This window comes from Haematobia irritans, chromosome 1 (assembly GCF_050003625.1).
Source record: "Haematobia irritans isolate KBUSLIRL chromosome 1, ASM5000362v1, whole genome shotgun sequence".
Classification (NCBI taxonomy): domain Eukaryota; kingdom Metazoa; phylum Arthropoda; class Insecta; order Diptera; family Muscidae; genus Haematobia; species Haematobia irritans.
The window spans coordinates 97,864,200-97,882,347 of record NC_134397.1 but is presented as its reverse complement, the minus strand read 5'-3'; the positions used below and the strand labels follow the sequence as shown (position 1 = coordinate 97,882,347).

The 18,148-nt window shown below is 36.1% G+C and overlaps 2 protein-coding genes and 3 long non-coding RNA genes across 6 annotated transcripts; 2 read left to right on the top strand and 3 right to left on the bottom strand.

The window, feature by feature from the left end:
- Positions 1-6,841: 6,841 nt before the first annotated feature.
- On the top strand, positions 6,842-7,924 carry LOC142221475 (putative ATP-dependent RNA helicase DDX43). 2 transcript variants are annotated; one of them, XM_075291225.1, is made up of 4 exons: positions 6,842-6,958; positions 7,015-7,140; positions 7,232-7,395; positions 7,460-7,924. In XM_075291225.1, exons 2-4 carry the CDS (start codon positions 7,092-7,094, stop codon positions 7,784-7,786), a joined length of 540 nt encoding a protein of 179 aa, XP_075147340.1. In that variant the 5' UTR covers positions 6,842-6,958; positions 7,015-7,091; the 3' UTR covers positions 7,787-7,924. The 2 variants fall into 2 exon arrangements, with proteins under 2 accessions (XP_075147340.1, XP_075147341.1); XM_075291226.1 differs by lacking the exon at positions 7,015-7,140 and having other exon boundaries at positions 6,910-6,958.
- A 470-nt stretch (positions 7,925-8,394) lies between these two features.
- On the bottom strand, positions 8,395-9,246 carry LOC142221476 (uncharacterized). Its single transcript, XR_012718059.1, has 3 exons — positions 9,094-9,246; positions 8,602-9,028; positions 8,395-8,537 (listed from the first exon to the last, which is right to left on the bottom strand). It is a non-coding gene; the product is annotated as an uncharacterized LOC142221476 (long non-coding RNA).
- Positions 9,247-10,012: 766 nt separating this feature from the next.
- LOC142221473 (uncharacterized) lies at positions 10,013-11,110 on the bottom strand. Its single transcript, XR_012718057.1, has 3 exons — positions 10,792-11,110; positions 10,622-10,727; positions 10,013-10,556 (listed from the first exon to the last, which is right to left on the bottom strand). It is a non-coding gene; the product is annotated as an uncharacterized LOC142221473 (long non-coding RNA).
- A 1,771-nt stretch (positions 11,111-12,881) lies between these two features.
- On the bottom strand, positions 12,882-14,437 carry LOC142221468 (uncharacterized). Its single transcript, XR_012718051.1, has 3 exons — positions 14,330-14,437; positions 14,100-14,221; positions 12,882-14,043 (listed from the first exon to the last, which is right to left on the bottom strand). It is a non-coding gene; the product is annotated as an uncharacterized LOC142221468 (long non-coding RNA).
- Positions 13,127-16,685, top strand: LOC142221467 (centromere/kinetochore protein zw10-like). The gene is made up of 6 exons (XM_075291217.1): positions 13,127-13,512; positions 14,348-14,781; positions 14,952-15,560; positions 15,617-15,965; positions 16,034-16,296; positions 16,353-16,685. Exons 1-6 carry the CDS (start codon positions 13,272-13,274, stop codon positions 16,563-16,565), a joined length of 2,109 nt encoding a protein of 702 aa, XP_075147332.1. The 5' UTR covers positions 13,127-13,271; the 3' UTR covers positions 16,566-16,685.
- The last annotated feature ends 1,463 nt before the right edge of the window (positions 16,686-18,148 follow it).

Genomic DNA, 18,148 nt, shown 5'->3' with positions numbered 1-18,148 from the left:
TTGAAAAAAATTTTTCCTTGCGGCGCTTTCTTATTCCTATAATTAGACATATTACCCGGATCCCATCCATATACGGTTTGAAAAATAAAAAATTTTTTCAAAAAAATCGCGCGATTTTTTTGAAAAAATTTTTGCCTGCGGCGCTTTCTTATTCCTACAATTAGACATATTACCAAGATCCTATCCATATCCGGTTTGAAAAGACAAAATGAAAATTTTTTTCAAAAAAATCGTGCGATTTGAACCTTTACATCGAGCGTTTTTGAATTAAAAGCCGGTTTTAATCCAAAAACCGGTTCAAAAACACGTATTTTTTCATCTAAAACCTAAACTGATAACCGGATAAACTCAAGTTGTACCTCATTTGAAAGGTCGTACCTTTAGCTTTGTAGTGATGTATATTTTAAAGTAATCGGTTCACTAAAACCGGTTTTATTAACGATTATTTGCTTACACTTTAGGCTCGAATAACCGGTTAACCGGTTGCGACCGCCAACCGGTTACTTTTTATTTCGATGTCAAATTTAATTCTCTATCGACCCAAAAAAAAAATTATTTTTTTTTACGAGGTATAGCTAAACTAGAGTTGCTCCGCGCTTTCCGGCGTTTTCATTTGAGTTTAATGCGCTTTACAGACTATAGGTAGAATTACATACCATGCGTTCAATGCGTCCGATGATTGAAGAGAATTTTGAAATTTCTCTTTGAAATCAAAAGCTCGAATAGTCTGCCGCAAAAAGAAAAAAATCAACCCTTCCATCAACGCACGGATTGACGCATGGTGTGTAATTCAACCTTATCAGTTATTCCGGACGGAATGTCGGTGTTTGTAAAGAATCTTACAGTGTGTCGGATCGATACGGCTTGTAGGCGATGACTAAATAATCGATGTGTAAATGCGTCGAACATATCCCATATATTGGCCACATTATAAGTTAAGTCCGAAGGCATAATCGATGCTGCTGCATGTTTATGGGATCGATAACACATTTACCGATTATTTAGTCATCGCCGACAAGTCGTATCGATTCGACACACTTTAAGATTATTTACAAACACCGACATTCCGTCCGGAATAACTGATGGTCTCAGCGTTGCCACAATAAATTTTTACTTTAAGGCCGGTACCATGGCTGAACAAGAAGGTTAAATCATGGGGCCATATGATTACAATTTTTTTATTTCGACCAAATTTTAAGATGTCAAAATCATATGTTTATGGTGATTGCAGCTCTCCAAATGACACTGCATAGCAAATGCATCTCAAACAAACTCGCGCATTCATAGCTGGAGAATTGTTCAAAGATGACTTGAGTATCTTGATAACATATTCCAGACCCAAAATACCACGCACATCAGTTTTTAAACTGCATCATAAACTGTTTTTGTTAATAGATGGCGAATATACATTTGACTGGCCTCCATTATTAACTTTGGTCTCATATCGGCGTTCCTCGGATGAATTATCCACTTCACAATAACTCATAGGTGACGCAATTAAATTTGAACCTTTATTTTTCTCTGGATTTGAATTATTTTTTCAGGACAATTGAAGGAATAAATAATTGCCACTTTTACCAATGCCATACGATTCTTTTATCAGCTGATTTTGACTTCTTAAAATTGTAAACATCATATTGAAATTTGTTGTTTTTGTTATCGTGATTCAACCTCCTTATTCAGCCATGGCCGGTACTCTGTTTGTTGGTGCGAAAAAAGTTCCCCTAAATACTTGCGTGAAGATACCGACGTAGGTAACTTTTTTAATTACAACAACCACCGAAATAACAGGGTGACACAGAGTTGCAAAAACCATATAAAATGCAAATAGTACGGAATTTATCAACTGTGGTGCCCACAAAAATTATGGAAAAACAAAATATGACCACAAATTTAGCGAATATAATGAATAAAGATATGTTTAACAAAATTATTAATGTTTAGATGTGAAGGTATTACTACCACAAATTGTTTAAACTGTGATTTAAAACAGTATGTGCACCCTTTCCGCGTAAAACAAGAGGACAACCTCAAGCACAAACTTCGCTCCTGGTGCCAAAATAATAGCTTCGTTCAAAATTCCGCTAATGTGACATCAAAGTGGAGGTCATTACCTACATTTTGATGTATGGCATGTGTTCCAACAGTGTTTTTTTACGAAGATATCCTGGATTCCAAGTTTTCAACTGGGGGAGGCAGAACATAGATTCTACCATGGAAGCCAGGAACGGACTTCGTTCAAAATTCCGCTAATGGGACATCAAAGTGGAGGTCATTACCTACATTTTGATGTATGGCATGTGTTCCAACAGTGTTTTTGAACGAAGATATCCTGGATTCCAAGTTTTCAACTGGGGGAGGCAGAACATAGATTCTACCATGGAAGCCAGGAACGGACTTCGTTCAAAATTCCGCTAATGGGACATCAAAGTGGAGGTCATTACCTACATTTTGATGTATGTCGTGAGTTCCAACAGTGTTTTTGGACGAAGATATCCCTGATTCCAAGTTTTCCACTGGGGGCAGAACATAGATTCTACCATGGAAGCCAGGAACGGACTTCGTTCAAAATTCCGCTAATGGGACATCAAAGTGGAAGTCACTACCTACATTTTGAGGTATGTCATGTGTTCCAACAGTGTTTTTGAACGAAGATATCCTGGATTCCAAGTTTTCAACTGGGGGAGGCAGAACATAGATTCTACCATGGAAGCCAGGAACGGACTTCGTTCAAAATTCCGCTAATGGGACATCAAAGTGGAGGTCATTACCTACATTTTGATGTATGGCATGTGTTCCAACAGTGTTTTTTTACGAAGATATCCCTGATTCCAAGTTTTCCACTGGGAGGCAGAACATAGATTCTACCATGGAAGCCAGGAACGGACTTCGTTCAAAATTCCGCTAATGGGACATCAAAGTGGAGGTCACTACCTACATTTTGAGGTATGGCATGTGTTCCAACAGTGTTTTTTTACGAAGATATCCCTGATTCCAAGTTTTCCACTGGGGGGGCAGAACATAGATTCTACCATGGAAGCCAGGAACGGACTTCGTTCAAAATTCCGCTAATGGGACATCAAAGTGGAGGTCATTACCTGCATTTTGAGGTATGTCATGTGTTCCAACAGTGTTTTTTTACGAAGATATCCCTGATTCCAAGTTTTCCACTGGGGGGGCAGAACATAGATTCTACCATGGAAGCCAGGAACGGACTTCGTTCAAAATTCCGCTAATGGGACATCAAAGTGGAGGTCATTACCTACATTTTGAGGTATGTCATGTGTTCCAACAGTGTTTTTTTACGAAGATATCCCTGATTCCAAGTTTTCCACTGGGGGGCAGAACATAGATTCTACCATGGAAGCCAGGAACGGACTTCGTTCAAAATTCCGCTAATGGGACATCAAAGTGGAGGTCATTACCTACATTTTGATGTATGGCATGTGTTCCAACAGTGTTTTTTTACGAAGATATCCCTGATTCCAAGTTTTCCACTGGGGGGCAGAACATAGATTCTACCATGGAAGCCAGGAACGGACTTCGTTCAAAATTCCGCTAATGGGACATCAAAGTGGAGGTCATTACCTACATTTTGATGTATGGCATGTGTTCCAACAGTGTTTTTTTACGAAGATATCCCTGATTCCAAGTTTTCCACTGGGGGGCAGAACATAGATTCTACCATGGAAGGCAGGAACGGACTTCGTTCAAAATTCCGCTAATGGGACATCAAAGTGGAGGTCATTACCTACATTTTGATGTATGGCATGTGTTCCAACAGTGTTTTTGAACGAAGATATCCCTGATTCCAAGTTTTCCACTGGGGGCAGAATATAGATTCTACCATGGAAGCCAGGAACGGACTTCGTTCAAAATTCCGCTAATGGGACATCAAAGTGGAGGTCATTACCTACATTTTGATGTATGGCATGTGTTCCAACAGTGTTTTTGAACGAAGATATCCCTGATTCCAAGTTTTCCACTGGGGGCAGAATATAGATTCTACCATGGAAGCCAGGAACGGACTTCGTTCAAAATTCCGCTAATGGGACATCAAAGTGGAGGTCATTACCTGCATTTTGAGGTATGTCATGTGTTCCAACAGTGTTTTTTTACGAAGATATCCCTGATTCCAAGTTTTCCACTGGGGGGGCAGAACATAGATTCTACCATGGAAGCCAGGAACGGACTTCGTTCAAAATTCCGCTAATGGGACATCAAAGTGGAGGTCATTACCTACATTTTGAGGTATGTCATGTGTTCCAACAGTGTTTTTTTACGAAGATATCCCTGATTCCAAGTTTTCCACTGGGGGGCAGAACATAGATTCTACCATGGAAGCCAGGAACGGACTTCGTTCAAAATTCCGCTAATGGGACATCAAAGTGGAGGTCATTACCTACATTTTGATGTATGGCATGTGTTCCAACAGTGTTTTTTTACGAAGATATCCCTGATTCCAAGTTTTCCACTGGGGGGCAGAACATAGATTCTACCATGGAAGCCAGGAACGGACTTCGTTCAAAATTCCGCTAATGGGACATCAAAGTGGAGGTCATTACCTACATTTTGATGTATGGCATGTGTTCCAACAGTGTTTTTTTACGAAGATATCCCTGATTCCAAGTTTTCCACTGGGGGGCAGAACATAGATTCTACCATGGAAGCCAGGAACGGACTTCGTTCAAAATTCCGCTAATGGGACATCAAAGTGGAGGTCATTACCTACATTTTGATGTATGGCATGTGTTCCAACAGTGTTTTTGAACGAAGATATCCCTGATTCCAAGTTTTCCACTGGGGGCAGAATATAGATTCTACCATGGAAGCCAGGAACGGACTTCGTTCAAAATTCCGCTAATGGGACATCAAAGTGGAGGTCATTACCTACATTTTGATGTATGGCATGTGTTCCAACAGTGTTTTTTTACGAAGATATCCCTGATTCCAAGTTTTCCACTGGGGGGCAGAACATAGATTCTACCATGGAAGCCAGGAACGGACTTCGTTCAAAATTCCGCTAATGGGACATCAAAGTGGAGGTCATTACCTACATTTTGATGTATGGCATGTGTTCCAACAGTGTTTTTTTACGAAGATATCCCTGATTCCAAGTTTTCCACTGGGGGGCATAACATAGATTCTACCATGGAAGCCAGGAACGGACTTCGTTCAAAATTCCGCTAATGGGACATCAAAGTGGAGGTCATTACCTACATTTTGATGTATGGCATGTGTTCCAACAGTGTTTTTTTACGAAGATATCCCTGATTCCAAGTTTTCCACTGGGGGCAGAACATAGATTCTACCATGGAAGCCAGGAACGGACTTCGTTCAAAATTCCGCTAATGGGACATCAAAGTAGAGGTCATTACCTACATTTTGATGTATGTCATGAGTTCCAACAGTGTTTTTGGACGAAGATATCCCTGATTCCAAGTTTTCCACTGGGGGCAGAACATAGATTCTACCATGGAAGCCAGGAACGGACTTCGTTCAAAATTCCGCTAATGGGACATCAAAGTGGAGGTCATTACCTACATTTTGATGTATGGCATGTGTTCCAACAGTGTTTTTTTACGAAGATATCCCTGATTCCAAGTTTTCCACTGGGAGGCAGAACATAGATTCTACCATGGAAGCCAGGAACGGACTTCGTTCAAAATTCCGCTAATGGGACATCAAAGTGGAGGTCACTACCTACATTTTGAGGTATGTCATGTGTTCCAACAGTGTTTTTGAACGAAGATATCCCTGATTCCAAGTTTTCCACTGGGGGGCAGAACATAGATTCTACCATGGAAGCCAGGAACGGACTTCGTTCAAAATTCCGCTAATGGGACATCAAAGTGGAGGTCATTACCTACATTTTGATGTATGGCATGTGTTCCAACAGTGTTTTTGAACGAAGATATCCCTGATTCCAAGTTTTCCACTGGGGGGCAGAATATAGATTCTACCATGGAAGCCAGGAACGGACTTCGTTCAAAATTCCGCTAATGGGACATCAAAGTGGAGGTCATTACCTACATTTTGATGTATGGCATGTGTTCCAACAGTGTTTTTTTACGAAGATATCCCTGATTCCAAGTTTTCCACTGGGGAGCAGAACATAGATTCTACCATGGAAGCCAGGAACGGACTTCGTTCAAAATTCCGCTAATGGGACATCAAAGTGGAGGTCATTACCTACATTTTGAGGTATGTCATGTGTTCCAACAGTGTTTTTTTACGAAGATATCCCTGATTCCAAGTTTTCCACTGGGGGGCAGAACATAGATTCTACCATGGAAGCCAGGAACGGACTTCGTTCAAAATTCCGCTAATGGGACATCAAAGTGGAGGTCATTACCTACATTTTGATGTATGGCATGTGTTCCAACAGTGTTTTTTTACGAAGATATCCCTGATTCCAAGTTTTCCACTGGGGGGCAGAACATAGATTCTACCATGGAAGCCAGGAACGGACTTCGTTCAAAATTCCGCTAATGGGACATCAAAGTGGAGGTCATTACCTACATTTTGATGTATGGCATGTGTTCCAACAGTGTTCTTTTACGAAGATATCCCTGATTCCAAGTTTTCAACTGGGGGAGGCAGAACATAGATTCTACCATGGAAGCCAGGAACGGACTTCGTTCAAAATTCCGCTAATGGGACATCAAAGTGGAGGTCATTACCTACATTTTGATGTACGCCATGTGCTCCAAGAGTGTTTTTGGACGAAGATATCCCGGTTTCCATTTTTGACACCTTGAAATCACATTGAGAATGTTTCTTCAATTATTTTCAATAAAAATGCATTCATGAAGAAAACGTGGTAACAATGAAATTCGATTGTTTTGGCAACTCCGGTGGATTGGTTTGTTGTCGTGCAAAATTTAGAATAATAAAATAATTTTATTTATTATTTTATTAAAAATGAAGATCTCACGGTACAGCACAAACAGAAATGGTAAACATATTAGAGTTTTTATTGTTCGCTATGTTGTACATCAAAATATTCCACAGTCATAGCGTTTTGGCGCCAAAACGTGAATTGTCATGCAAATTGAGAAAGAAGGGAACAACAGAATTCATTCAGGAATATGATTTATGGAGAAGGCAATCGCCGTGAACAAATTGGATGTGTTGGAGGTAGTATGGAAATTATTATCTGCACTCCTGATCGTTTAAATTGTACAAGCGAATTTTATTGACACAGCCACTATTACTTATCTATTTTTAGATGAAGCTCATCGTATTTTGGATATGGGTTTTGAACCTCAGATTCGGAAGATATCATTGGATATCATTGGATATTTGAACAATCCCATACCTGTGCGTGATGTATCATTGGATTTGGTCGAGCAAACAATCGAAATTGTTGAAGAGAATGAAAAATTCTATTTGGTAAAGATTTTTATTAAATATGTGGAAGCTTTAGCTGATGATTTGTCTAATGATTTAAAATTAGATGATTTTCGCTATTGCAGATATTATCTCTGGTGAAGTAAACAATCTTATGGCAACTGATATCGCCTCACGTGGCCTGGCCATAGAAGATATAACCCATGTCATCAATTTCCAGTTCCGAAATATCGAAGAATACAGTAACAGTGCTATATTTAGTTATAGAACTCGATCCGATTGGGGCATAGCATCGGAATTAATTCCTATACCTGAAGAAGCTGGTCAGGATATACCATCTGACTCCCGACCATGGCTGAACCTTTTGCTAAAACCAAAGAACGTTGTGCTGAAGAAGCACATAAATTTAATCGAACGCAATGTGGCAGAGTAGGCGTAAGTTATTGCGGTCGTAGTGGTAGTAAATAACATGGAAAATCTTCCAAACCACCTATGAATTAGCACAAACATTTTTATTGATTTTCTGTTGGATTCCATAAAAATCTATTACATATTCATTAGTAACGTTAAAGGTGATTTTTTATTAAAATATGTATGTAGTAACATTTTTGCTGTTAAAGGTGGGTACTATGTTCGGTTTTCGAGTTGAAAATCATTTTATTTTCTCGATTACTTTTTCTAAAATAATCAAAATTGTAAATGAAAACAAACATATTCCTGTAAAGTCTTGCCGAAATCTAGAGGAACAAGAAACTGTGCATCAATTGAGTTAATTTAAAGGTGAGTGCTATGTTCGGTTTTTCCACCAAAACACTAAACTAAAAGTGCAAAAATATATATGAAGACGATTATATTTTTATCATGTCTGGTCAAATTATGGATGGAAAAGATCCAAGGCGTTGATTGCGAAACATATAATATTTCAAATTTAATTGATTAAAAAAAGTAACCGTGAAAATGAGCTGGTTTTCAGCTTGAAAACTGAACATAGTACTTACCTTAGCCGCTAATATCAATGTAAATAATTAAAGTAAAAGCAGATTTAAATATTTTTGAAAGGGGAAGTTTATTTTCTTTAATATGCACTTTGCAACTTTTCTGGAATCTTTTCTTTGTTGTTTCCTTCATCATTTTTTCACCGGTCAACATCTTCCAAGAATATAATATCCAATGATTTTAGTTTTCTGCAAAACAATCGAGTTTTGTGATTTCCATTACGTTTTCATTTCACTTTTTATTTTTACTTACCAATTATAATTACCGTTTTGGATTAATTTCAGTTTTATGTCAATAAAAATAACTGACCACGTACTTCGTGGCACAAAATGTATTGAAACCCACAAAATTCCTCAAGAACGTTGGTGTCACAAAATTCTTGTAAAACTCATTAAAATTCGGGAAATTAGCAAGGAACTTGATGACTAGAGAGTTAGAATAAATTTCCAGCAATTTCAATTCACAAAATATCAAATTAAACCGATGATGCGATGTAAATTAAACTATAGGCGTGATGCGAATTATCACCCAGTAGTTGATATGGAAAAGCATAAATACCAAGTTTAATTCATTGTACTTTGATTTATGGAAACTTTCTCTTTTCGATAAGCCACCATCATTTTTCATTGGTCAACCTCTTAAGGTTTCCAAGAATGCAGCATCCAAATATTTTAGTTTTCTGCAATGAGATTTAAATTTAGTGACTTCTCTAAAGTGTTGATTTAATTTTTCATATTGACTTACCAATTATTATAAACTATTTGAAGCAGTTCCAGTTACTTGTCCAACATTTTTTCATCGGTCAGCTTTTTAATGTTTTAAAGAACGTAGAATCCATAATTTTAGTTTTCGGCAAAGAGATATAATTTAGTGTCTTCCTTAAAGTTTTATATCATTTTTTTATTTTCACTTATGTATTATTAGAAACTATTTGGAGTAAATTCAGTTTTTTGTCTAAGGGTGAGTATTAAGTTCGAGTTTAGCCGCTAAAATCGCTAAAGTGAAAACTAAATCAGTAAGACAAATGCATGAAATTATACATATTTGTTGCAAATTTTATTATAACTTGATGGGGAAAAGCCCAAAGCAAATTTTCACAAAGTTTAAATTCTTTAAAATGGATTATTAAAGAAAAGTAATCGTGAAAAAATGACGTTTTTAGCGGCTAAACTCGAACTTAATACCCACCTTAAAATGTTTTTTATTTCTTTCAATTGACCACGAACTTCGTTGCACAAACAAGTATTGAAAACCACATGGTTTTTTCGTTGCATTTTAGGGTAGTGTTTTGTCAAAGTTTTCTCATATTATCTTCAACCCCTTTTCAAAGATTTCAACATTTTGGCAAATTGGAAGTAATTCGCAAACAATTTGAAGATGTATTGAATATGAGCTGTTTCAAGTCAAGTTGAATTTATGTTGATAATTATAGTTACCCTCAAACTGAAAAGTTGTTGCATTTGAAAAACGCTCATCCTGTGTTTATTGGGATTAGCAAAAATATCTCAAGTGTTATCCTCAAATTGAAATGCATCGCTACTCAATAATTTGTCAAACAATTTTCGATGCGAGTCAAATTCAAAATTAACATCGTTGCAAATACTTTTCAACCTAAATTTGTATGAATGATATCCCCACTTCAAATTGAAAGTCAAAGCCAAAATTCTATGAATTTTGTATAATTTATTCATTTTCATCAAAATAAAATATATAATAATACACTACACTACATAATACACTACAATACCAATTGATAAATAATAATCTTATTAAACATACCAACAAATAAGAACAAAAAAAAAAACAAACAACAAAACTTTAAATATCTTAAACATTATTAGTAAACACTTTTGCATTGATAATTCGTTTTCCTTCCTTTTGGTGTCATAAAACAGCATTAAAATTTATTAACAAGCGGGCAATTTGAAATTAGGAACGTACTGGACCGCGTGTTAGAATTGATTTCCAGCAGAAGAAATTCACAAAATATCCATTTTAAACTGATAATAGCATATGAATTAAACTGACGATGTGATGTCCATTTTCATCCAGAAGTTGTTGATTTCAACAATTTGTTGTTTTTAACAATTTTAATTGGTTGCACTTGTAATGTTTCTGGAAACTTTTTCTTGTCGATAAGCCACTCATTTTTAATTGGTCAGCTTCTTAATGTTTGCAAGAATGTAGAATCCAAAGATTTTGGTTTTCTGCAAAGAGATTTAATTTTAGTGACTTCTCTAAATTGTTGATTTAATTTTTCATATTGACGTACCAATTATTATAAACTATTTGAAGCAATTCCAGTTAATTGTCCACCATTTTTTCATCGGTCAGCTTTTTAATGTTTTCAAGAACGTAGAATCCATAATTTTAGTTTTCTGCAAAGAGATATACATTTAGTGACTTCCTTAAAGTTTTATTTCATTTTTTATTTTCACTTACCTATTTTTATAAACTATTTGGTTACTTGTCTAAAATTTTCCATTTTTTATTTCTTGCAATTGACCACGAACTTCGTTGCACAAATAAGTATTGAAAACCACATGGTTTTTTTCGTTGCATTTTAGGGTAGTGTTTTGTCAAAGTTTTCTCATATTATCTTCAACAACTTTTCAAAGATTTCGTCAACATTTTTGCAAATTAGAAGTAATTCGCAAACAATTTGAAGATGTATTGAAGATAAGCTATTTCAAGTCAAGTTGAATTTATGTTGAAAATTATATTTACCCTCAAACTGAAAAGTTGTTGCATTTGAAAAACGCTCATCCTGTGTTTATTGGGATTAAATTAATTAATATGACTTGGTATCATATATTGAAACTAGGATAACTTCGTCCAAACACACTGTTGGAATACATGACATACATCAAAATGTAGGTAATGACCTCCACTTTGATGTCCCATTAGCGGAATTTTGAACGAAGTCCGTTCCTGGCTTCCATGGTAGAATCTATGTTCTGCCCCCAGTGGAAAACTTGGAATCAGGGATATCTTCGTAAAAAAACACTGTTGGAACACATGCCATACATCAAAATGTAGGTAATGACATCCACTTTGATGTTCCATTAGCGGAATTTTGAACGAAGTCTGTTCCTGGCTTCCATGGTAGAATCTATGTTCTGCCCCCCCGTGGAAAACTTGGAATCAGGGATATCTTCGTAAAAAAACACTGTTGGAACACATGTCATACATCAAAATGTAGGTAATGACCTCCACTTTGATGTCCCATTAGCGGAATTTTGAACGAAGTCCGTTCCTGGCTTCCATGGTAGAATCTATGTTCTGCCCCCCCCCCCCCCAGTTGAAAACTTGGAATCAGGGATATCTTCGTAACAAAACACTATTGGAACACATGCCATACATCAAAATGTAGGTAATGACCTCCACTTTGATGTCCCATTAGCGGAATTTTGAACGAAGTCCGTTCCTGGCTTCCATGGTAGAATCTATGTTCTGCCCCCCAGTGGAAAACTTGGAATCAGGGATATCTTCGTAACAAAACACTATTGGAACACATGCCATACATCAAAATGTAGGTAATGACCTCCACTTTGATGTCCCATTAGCGGAATTTTGAACGAAGTCCGTTCCTGGCTTCCATGGTAGAATCTATGTTCTGCCCCCAGTGGAAAACTTGGAATCAGGGATATCTTCGTAAAAAAACACTGTTGGAACACATGCCATACATCAAAATGTAGGTAATGACCTCCACTTTGATGTCCCATTAGCGGAATTTTGAACGAAGTCCGTTCCTGGCTTCCATGGTAGAATCTATGTTCTGCCCCCAGTGGAAAACTTGTAATCAGGGATATCTTCGTTCAAAAACACTGTTGGAACACATGACATACATCAAAATGTAGGTAATGACCTCCACTTTGATGTCCCATTAGCGGAATTTTGAACGAAGCCCGTTCCTGGCTTCCATGGTAGAATCTATGTTCTGCCCCCCAGTGGAAAACTTGGAAACAGGGATATCTTCGTTCAAAAACACTGTTGGAACACATGACATACATCAAAATGTAGGTAATGACCTCCACTTTGATGTCCCATTAGCGGAATTTTGAACGAAGTCCGTTCCTGGCTTCCATGGTAGAATCTATGTTCTGCCCCCAGTGGAAAACTTGTAATCAGGGATATCTTCGTTCAAAAACACTGTTGGAACACATGCCATACATCAAAATGTAGGTAATGACCTCCACTTTGATGTCCCATTAGCGGAATTTTGAACGAAGTCCGTTCCTGGCTTCCATGGTACAATCTAGCAAATGGCCCATAGTGGAAAACTTGCAATCCAGGATATCTTCGTCCAAAAACACTGTTGGAACACATGCCATACATCAAAATGTAGGTAATGACCTCCACTTTGATGTCACATTAGCGGAATGTTGAACGAAGCTATTATTTTGGCACCAGGAGCGAAGTTTGTGGTTGAGGTTGTCCTCTTGTTTTACGCGGAAAGGGTGCACATACTGTTTTAAATCACAGTTTAAACAATTTGTGGTAGTAATACCTTCACATCTAAACATTAATAATTTTGTTAAACATATCTTTATTCATTATATTCGCTAAATTTGTGGTCATATTTTGTTTTTCCATAATTTTTGTGGGCACCACAGTTGATAAATTCCGTACTATTTGCATTTTATATGGTTTTTGCAACTCTGTGTCACCCTGTTATTTCGGTGGTTGTTGTAATTAAAAAAGTTACCTACGTCGGTATCTTCACGCAAGTCCTACGTCGGTATCTTCACGCAAGTGTGTTTATTTCATTACTTTTTAAAACTACAATTTTCATCCCTGAACGGCGCATTGTGCCAAACAAAATTACCCGAACCAACCTAATACGCATAGAGCAGCTGTGTATGAAATTTGTGGACATCTTAAGGGCATTTATCTGTTGTGTTTTCATATAAAATCTTGAAATGTCGACGTCTTTTAGAGACCATGCTAAGAAATTATTATCAAATGGCGTGTCTTCTCCTGATTGCACAAAAACTATAAAAGTGCGAACGCTGGAGCAAATCAAAATATTTCAAGATCGCATACGAAAATATATTGATGACAAATATGCAGACTTCCTGCCAAATTATTCTTTATCTGACGTGTACATTGATGAAGGCGAATCCTTGCTCCATGAAGCAGAGTATTTGCTGAAGAACATTGGTAATCATCAAATTATTGAACACTTCGTACTTTAAACATCTTAACACCTTTCGAACGGTTCTGTCGTTGCATTTCTTAATAATTTATAGCCAAACATGCTTGTGTCGCTTTAGTGCTCATTAGACTTTTCTTTCGGTGTTGAACTAGCAGATACATCTGGTCTTGACTCCGCTATTTATGAGTGACGTAATTGTCGCGATTGAATTTAGAAGTTTGAATTTGGCGAACTTCTTGTTTAACAATGAGAGTACACACGTACACTTACACTGAGGTGGCAGCCGCTGGCCGATGGCTGGTATCCATCGGGTCAATCCGGTGCGTAGAACCCGCCGCCGTGGGATTGAAGTGCTGCCCGATTCTGCGCTTGAACTCCTTGTTATAGCGGACTCCTAACGGCGTTTCATATTACGGATTAACCATTTAGAGATGCTATGGAACACTCCAGCATTGAGCACTCCACTCTTTGGATGCAGGATGCTCTGAACAGGATTCACGAAGATAGCGTAGCTGAAGCGATGAGAAGTTCAATTCCTAGAAGTTCAATTCCTATCAGGTTAGGTTAGGTATAGTGACAAACTGCATCCTACCTTATTGGCAGAGTTCCTCGATCTATATACAAGCTGATGTACCAACAGCAACGCGAAATGTTCAGGCTCTCAAAGGAGATCCTGATTATTTCCGACAATCTAATTGGTAGATCTTACAATATCTGAAAAATAATCCCATTTTATTACTGTTAAATATTATCGCATTACATTTTCTCTGATAGATAAGATAATTTTTGATAAACGTTGTCACAAAAAATAATTTTTCTTACTATATTCCTATTTTACAGGCAATGACACTAACATGGCACTAAGCGAAGCAAACTTGGAATTATCTCAATGTTTAGAAGAACTTCAGGAAGTAGTAATCGGAATTAAACTGGCATATCGTATAATCAAAATTGATGAGCTTTTTCAGTGCCTTGAAAATTCAAACGCGTCAAAAGACTACTTGACGGTCTTAGATTTATTGGGAAAGATTAGAACTTTTGTATGCAACGATCAAACTTCTAACATAGACATGCTATTGCAAAAATGTGAATGTTATGAAAGTATAAAGGTTAAATATCATATACAGTCCAATATATTGCAACAGAATTTGCAACATCGTTTTGAAAGTTTGGTAAATTTTTCGGAAAAAAAATTTCCATCGACAAAGAGTGTAAACTTAAAGGTTTCGAAGGATATTGCCCAACTTAGAGATGCTGTTATCGCTCTGTTTCAGGTAGAGCTTTTACATTTGTTATTTTGTAGGTGTGTCCAAACTGTGAAATGTTTTCTTATACTAAACAGAAACTACGCATCTTATTCTATGAAAAAAAAATTATATAAAACGTCGTCCCAGTTTGGATTATACATACTCTATGCTAAGTATAAACCATTTTCTTGTTTCAGCTACGCTACAATCCCATGAAACTATTTAATTTCATCTTAGAAGACTGTATAACTCCATTAATTACTAAACCAGTGTCAGTGGAATATAACGATGAAGACGGATACAATCTTATGAGTATTTCATTTTCTCTAAAGAGAGCATGTAGCCTAAGACCATCTTACAAAGTAGTGTTTGCTCATATAAACACTCTTTTTAAATGCTTGACTAACATAAATGTAAATATTTCCGGGCATCAATACGTATTTAGTATTATGGGGAACCATATCAAAGAAAAATTTCTGAAACTTCTTGTAGAAGAGTGCTTAATGCACGCAATTCCACAGACAATGGACGAATTCAGAAAGTGTACACTGGTGGAAGACGTACAACAATTTGAACGTATTATGGTCGATTGCTATTTCATTGACCCCAAAAAAGACAATGCATTATCTGAATTTGTTGTCAAATATGATACACTGTTTTATGAACATTTCTCAAAAAATGTCTTTCAAAATGCTCGTTCTATAATGCTAAGAGATCTACAAGATATGACATTGATAACGGAGGAAGCAATAAATACGAACAATTCCATATCAACTAATCAGTGTATGATATCAAAACATATTTTGGTAGGTTGCGAAAAATGACTTTGTGATTTTATATTAAACAAGAACAATTATTGCAGGATTTAGTTAAACTAATGGAGAGAATTCTGCAAGAACGACTTCGATTACCTGAAATTAAGGAAAACAGCGGGGTGCAGTGTTTTCAGGATACCATACCCATCATTATAAATACATATTGCTCTGACGTTCCAAAAAGCCATGAGAAGCTAATAGAGAGTATTCCGCAACAGGCTGCACTTTTTTACAATAACTGTACATTTCTTTCCCATTGGCTTTTCAAAAATGCTGAATATGGTGTACCTACATATGCTGTATTAATAAACAATTTACAAAGTACTGGCATCAGGATTTTCGAGGTACAAGTAGATCATCAGAAGAAATTATTATTGGAAATACTTAGTGATTTAGGTAAAGAAACTTTTATATTAAATGTACATAATTGCATATTCGCCATTTAATATCAAAATATGTTCCAGATTTTCCCAATACGTACTCAATTGGAACGAATCCCTTAAAGCTTTTACGACAATGTCTACGGCAACTAGATTTATTGAAGAATGTTTGGCTTAACGTTCTACCCCTATCTATATACAACAGTGCCTTTTGCACATTACTAAATGTATTGTGTGAGGATATCATTAAAAGAATTTTGTCTTTGGAAGATATAACAACTACTGTAGCAAATGAATTATGCGAGCTTATTACAACAATATTAGAGAAAGGGCCGCAGTTTTTTACGGTAACTTAAATACATTGTATTGTAGAATTAAATAAAAAAAAAATGATATATTGCAGGAAAAACATACTGTCGTGCAGATTACATCGTGGATAAAATTGCAACAACTTCAAATGATTCTACGTGCTTCTCTTCAAGAAATAACGGAACAGTGGTGCGACGGCGCCGGAATTTTAACACTTAATTACAAAGCTGAGGAAATTAGACATTTAATACGTGCTCTTTTCCAAAACACCGATCTCAGAGCTAAGGCACTATCGATGATATCATAGATCGCTCTTGCGGATAAAACTATAACATGGGGTCGATTAGTTTATTATTCCTAAATTTCATAAAATTGTAGTTTCATACTAACTATAATAAAAAAGAGAATAAAAATAATTAAAAAGAAATATGTTTCAATACAATAAAAAATCTGGGAAGGCGTTGTCTGCTTTTATATTTTTCTAATTCTTGGTCTAGCCAACCATGATACAATGATTGTAAGGTAGCCTCTGTAGAACAAAAATAACAACAAAAACATAAAAGCAGCTCATCATATCGTCAAACTAAATGTCGGTAAAAAGTAAATAAACAAATACAAAAATGTTTGTTTTGATTTTGTGTTGCTCATGAGAAATGTTTTTTTTGGAATAGAAAAAAATTGACCATTTTCACCATTTACCCGCTTGTTACACAGACAACACTTTCGCATTTTCCGTTTCATTTCCGAATTTCAAATACAATTTAAATTTAAGACGTTAATTCCAACAACATAATTTAAAAATGTCAACAATATTTTTGACATTATGATGAGCCGTTCAAAGTCACCTGACGGAATAAGGCTACCTTATAATCATTGTATCATGTAGCCAACAACCATTCTTAACATTGTCACATTTGTTACTCAATGGGTTTTCAATAAACAAATACATCTTGCATATCCCAGACCTAAAATATTCTTAAAGTGACAGAATTTAATGTTATATGTTAATTTGAAATAAATAAGATTTGCAGAAACTACAGGACATATTTTTAATGCATTTTTCATACCTGCACTACAAGATTTTTGAGTTTGAGCCAAAATAAAACATGTTTTGGAGCAATCGAATTTAAGAAATAGCGGATAAAATTTTCATTGTGCTTTATGTTTTGTTAACTTTGTCTATTATAGATTCTCACAAGAATATTTTCATTTGAGTATTGTTTTAAAATCAAGGTGGCAATCAAAACAGAGCCTACCTCTGCTTCAAGGCCGTATTCAGGGGGGGGGGGGGGTGAGGGTGAGGGGGATCAAACCCCCCCAAATTTTGACAAAATTTTCTATTTAAATAAAATTTTGCAAAAATTTTCTATAGAAATAAAATTTTGCAAAAAAAATCTGTAGAAAAAAAATGTTGCAAAATTTTTTCTATAGAAATAAAATTTTGCAAAAATTTCCTATAGATATAAAATTTTGCAAAAAATTCCTATAGAAATAAAATTTGTACAAAATTTTCAATTGAAATAAAATTTTGACAAAATTTTCTATAAAAATAAAATTTTACAAAAATTCTATATAGAAATAAAATTTTGACAACATTTTCTACCGAAATAAAAAATCGATCATATCCCTGCCAACATTTTTTGAATTTGGGGGCGCTTCTGAGAATCCCCACTACGTCGAAAACAGTCGTATACGATATCCAAAACTCCTCGGAAAAGCGCCGTCACTATTGAGAAGTTGTACCACTCCAAGTTACTACAAAAAAGTATCGCATGAGTGCAATTATTAGGTGACTTTTTTAATAAATTTAGAACGACGCCAATAAGAGCCCCTTCAAACAATCAGAAAAAGTGAATTTTAAGATAGTTGTAAAAGAATCATTGTGGTCAA